At 38.2% G+C, this 5,000-nt stretch overlaps 2 protein-coding genes across 2 annotated transcripts in view; one reads left to right on the forward strand and one right to left on the reverse strand.

Moving 5' to 3' along the window:
• The window catches only part of LOC138048771 (adenosine receptor A3-like), a 2,013-nt gene extending 1,084 nt beyond the window's left edge, over positions 1 to 929 (forward strand). The window contains exon 2 of the mRNA XM_068894890.1: positions 1 to 929. This exon is cut by the window's left edge and continues 482 nt beyond it. Coding sequence (XP_068750991.1) covers positions 1 to 480 — 480 coding nt within the window. The 3' untranslated portion in view covers positions 481 to 929.
• Positions 930 to 4,407: 3,478 nt separating this feature from the next.
• Positions 4,408 to 5,000, reverse strand: part of LOC138049176 (WW domain-containing adapter protein with coiled-coil-like) — a 19,112-nt gene continuing 18,519 nt past the window's right edge. Inside the window, exon 13 of the mRNA XM_068895350.1 lies at positions 4,408 to 5,000. This exon is cut by the window's right edge and continues 109 nt beyond it. The gene's annotated coding sequence lies outside the window, so the exon portion shown is untranslated.

Consider the following 5,000-nt stretch of genomic DNA (forward strand, 5'->3'; position numbering starts at 1 on the left):
GTGTGGATGACCGTCGTTTTGACTTGGATTGTTGCGAGTGTCAGTTCAGCTATGTACCTTTGGAACGTGCAGATAACCATATGGTATTCTCAAACGTTAGTACTGCTATGTTTAGCCACTTCACTGTTTTCCTACTCCAAGATATTCCTAAAACTTCGTCATAACCGAGTGCAAGCTCAGGGCCACATTGATCAAGATCATGCAAGCCATGGAGTTTCATCGAGAATGGCGCGATATCGAAAAACAGTGTACAGTGTATTGTGGGTGAAGTTAGCATTAGTAATTTGTTACCTGCCATATTCAATACTAAACATTTTGATGTTGTTTTCTGCACCATCGCAGTTTCTTTTGATTGCATTTGTATTTTCAGTAACGTGTGTCTTTCTGAACTCAACACTGAACCCAATTCTTTACTGTTGGAAGATTAAGGAAGTCAGGGGGGTAGTAAAAGACACGATTAGACAACTGTTTGCTCGATAACTATCCTTGTAGTCATTTGTTTTCCATGAATGATGAAGAAACTGGGATATTTCGATTTTGCAAATATGCGACGAAAAGAACGAAAAAGCCACTGAAGTCGACAAAACGGACATGCAGCCATAAATATGCTATTTTCAGCGCGCTTTGTGTTCTCTCACGGTCTTAGCTTTTTTCTGTCTTTTCTGGCAAGTGTCTTAATTGTCTGACTGTGGCGATCTTTCTCACTGAGTACCTTTTAATCACAAACTGACCATTACATTCAATTATATTTCGCACTAAATGGTGACAAAACATAGGCTATAGTCTACTTATAAATAGTTTTGCTGAAAATTTTAAGACTTTTTCTGTGGTCCTAAAAAGCCTAAATGGCAATTGAAAAGGGCGAAGTGGAACCTGTAAATGTTTGTCATTGCGCATCTTGTAGTGTACTAACCAGTTTTCAAGGGATGAGGAGCTAAACAACTTGAGAAACTTAAATTATATGATCACAAGGAAAATAGATAATAAACGATACTCTGACCATTAAATGCGTGGAGGTAGTTCTTTGTTTCCGTTGTTGGGTAGAAATAGAAAATTCTTATCGGACAATCATCCGAAGCAATAAATAACGTAACTACCTGGTAGATATTTTCCTTATTCATTTTTTGATTTGCGATACTTTTTGAAGGAAAACAGAGTATAGGCGGTTTGCAACCAATTTCTGGAGACACATATGACACTGCTGCAAAGCACAATTGCTGGTGGACGAACAAATGGAGTTAATGAGAGATCCAATTCTCTTTTCGTCCACCACCAATATGGCTGCGATGACGTAACGTGAAAACCACCTATTGGTGTATTCCAATATGTTGAATGAAATGATTGGAGTGTTATTTGCGCATTCTACAAAAATTATTAAGGTGCTGATTTTCAATTGACATTTGATTTATTTCTATACGCAAAACAAACCAATTAATTGCAAAGAACAACATTCATCAATACAAGGAGGAAATCAGACAAAATCCTTGCCATTCTAATGTAGTGTTTTACTGAGAATGAAATTGAAGTGAAAAGAGTGAATCGTGAGGGCCTTTCTTCAAACGAAGCTCTCTGAATGCATAAGGTTCAATCGTAATGACTGCTTATAAACAAATATTAATTGTTTGCCAAAGGCTTTACCTATGCTGGTGACGACCTAGATCGCAAAATTTTGTGGATTTTTTAAAAAAGTCTTTAAAAATTAAAAACAATTTTAAAAAAAATAAACTAGTGAGCAGCACTCTGCGAACTGTACATATCTGTAAAACTTTATTCTCCGACACGTTTCGGCTAGCTAACATAGACTTCTTTAGGGAGTTTTACAATAATACATTAAACGCCTGTATTTAAGCAGGATATGTTGGCAAAAATGACGTCCACCACCTGAATTTTTCAGCTGTCTATTAAGTGAAAACTTCATCTTCTGAGTGTTCATGAATAGTGTAAAGAGCCCATATGATAAAATACTTATTGACTGCGTTTAGGTCGGGCCGGACAGGAAAATATTTGGCGCACGTACGCCATGACCTCGAGCCAAATATTTTCTTGTCCGGCCCTCCCACTTAGTCAATAAGTACATATTATTTCAGTGTCTAGAACAAGTGGTTTACGCACTGAGACCAAGCTAAAGTATATAGAGCAATACTTCTACCTTCCCCAAAACACACAAAGAATAATGAATAATAGAGGTCCAATTATTCAGCTTCCACCCCCGATCGATGCATGCGAGACATGGACTGTTTACAACCGGCATTCCAAGCAGTTAAATGCCTTTCATCTCAGATGCCTCAGAACCTTGTTGCATGTCAAATGGCAGGGCAGAGTTCTTGACACTGAAGTTCTGCACCACGCAACTTGCTACCTTACTGCGAGCACAGTTCCGAATACAAACACGAATACAAATTATCAAACCACTGATTGAATACCCAAATTGTGTAGCTCGTAGACAAATTTAGAGCTTCCGTTTATTGGTCACATGACCATTGCGTGGCATGATGACGTCATATTTAGGGTCATTGGCTAACAACAGTTGAAAACTGACCAAAATAATGCCAAATTCTCTCAAATTACTTAACCATTACATCCTTGGCAACACACCCCAAAAAACACTTCCGTAGGCCCTTAAGGACGGTGCCTACTAATTCAAAGGTTTTTTTGCGCGGTTTACTGAATATGGGGGAAAAGCAGATCTTAACAAGTGTTATTGAAATCCAAAAAGAAAATTGGGGGTAACCAGGCATTTTTCGAAGATAATTAATCAGCAATATTTGAAAAAATGCGTGGTTAACTCCAATTTTCTTTTTGGATACCAAGATCACTTGCTAAGTTCTGCTTTCTCCCCATAGTTTTGAACCGCGCAAAAATATCCCTGTATTAATAAGCGCAAAGGGTAGGAAATCGAGTCTCTCGAGATCCGCAGAACGTATGCGCAATAACAATAGCTCCCCGTCCTAAAGCAAGCAGGGTGACGTATCTTTTTTATTGTAGTTTTCAAAACAGGGATTAGTAGGGAACATTCAGGGAAAGTTTCAAGAAAATCGTTCGGAAACTTTTCTTTCTGAGAAATCACCTTAAAAGATCTTCACTGGTTACCCGAAGGGCTTCGGATCGAAACTACTTGTTTTATAATAATATAATAATTATTTTAACATATTTATATAGGATTGCTGCATCCGTTTTAAGAGAAAATCTGCTGTCAACGCAGGTACTGTAAACATCCCAGTTCCCGTGGCACGTTTTCTTAGAAATTCCAGTCCCTGCAACTAAAATCCCAATCGTAGTTCACAGCCTCACGTTTACATGAAACGCGAAGGGCAAAAGTGACGATGATTTCCAAAATCAGGTCAATCCCAGCACCCATTTTAGCCCGTTCATGACCCTTTACTTGGGATATGATCTTGGCCGGTCGCTTTAGATTTACAAAAGTTTAGACAGAAGTGCAAATACCTTAGAGGGACTTGTATGATTTAGTTCAAAACACTGACTACTAGTTCCCCTAATAAAAGTTGCCAAGATGTGATGGGCCACTATTATAGTAGCCAATATCACAAATACCATAATACTCTTGGTTTGTCCCTCCAAAATTTTGCACGAGAGTTGTTTTATTTTTTCTTGGACTTATAATGGTTCCAAAAGAAACTGGAAACAATGCTAATGCAAAATTTTGGGAAGGACAAACAAAGAACATTTTCGTATTTTTTTTATATTGGCTAATTATTCGAACTAATTTTCCTTTCCATGAATTGGACCAATTGAAGAGAAATGACCATTAAAAGTCTGAGACACATCAGATGGTTTAACAATACTGCCATTGAGTTTAATTTCATTGAGAATTGTTGATCTTCCTCGAGGTAAGCTCAACAGTAGTCCTGTTTACTATGTTTCAGGAGTAGCGATGATGAATTAGTCAATGGTACTACTTGAATCTCAGAGTTAATTCGTTTCTGGATATACTTCGCAAACATTTCATTTTTTCTGACCAATTACGCAAGTTTTAAAATTTAATTGATATTAGGTCACAAGGTGTCAATGAAATTCGCTTAGTTTGAAACGTCCCGGTAGAGGATCAAGGCGGGGGGAGAGGAAATCCAAAGGTAACTACTCGTTAGCATAATCATTCTATAGTCAACGAATAGAAGTTAATATAGAATAATAGAATAATTATGAATACAATATAGAATAATTAGAATATATAGAATAATTATGCTAACGAATAGTTACCTTTGGCCCGGATTTCCCCACCCCCCGCCTTGATCCTCTACGGGGACGTTTCAAACTAAGCGAATTTCATTCTATAGTCAACGAATCATGGTCATGTCAGCACAATGGGGATGAACCACTCAGGATTTGGAGACTAACGAAAAACGAGTTAACTGCAACACCTTCAAACGGCGAGACAAGACACAATCGCACCACAACAAAAAACTTTAATGAAGTCATTTGAAGGCATATTTCGTACAAATACTCAATGACATCTAGAAAGTATTTTTTTTTTCTCTTTTTCATACCGCTCAGTGTTTTCAATTTACAAGACTATCTTTTCTTTAAGAGCATGGCGTGGGTGGGGAGCTCACAGAGATGGCACGGGATAATGGGAGGAGTAAAAGACAAAGGCAGAGGTAATGAAAAGGATACTTTTTAAACACAACCGAATGTTTGGCTTTGCCAACTGCTAAACTGCAATGGACCGTCCTGCCACAAAGAAACTAAAATACAAAAACTATCATTTATATCTTAAACTACACCGATTGTTATCTCGCGATTGTGCAAAAAAATAAGAACAACCTCCCTTCGCTGTGATAACTTCAGGTCATACGATCTTGCTTGTGCACAAGTACGCGGACACGAGGCCTCACAATACAATGTGAATGCCCCACAGGAATTATGCGCGCGCATGACACTCGGTTTAATGCCACTGGTGGGACGGTCAGGACATTCAGACAATCCGATTTAAGTTATTTCAGGCGCCATGATGCGCTCTTCATTAATTTCCGGTAACGGAC

The sequence above is a fragment of the Montipora capricornis genome, chromosome 5, assembly GCF_036669925.1.
Source record: "Montipora capricornis isolate CH-2021 chromosome 5, ASM3666992v2, whole genome shotgun sequence".
NCBI lineage: Eukaryota > Metazoa > Cnidaria > Anthozoa > Scleractinia > Acroporidae > Montipora > Montipora capricornis.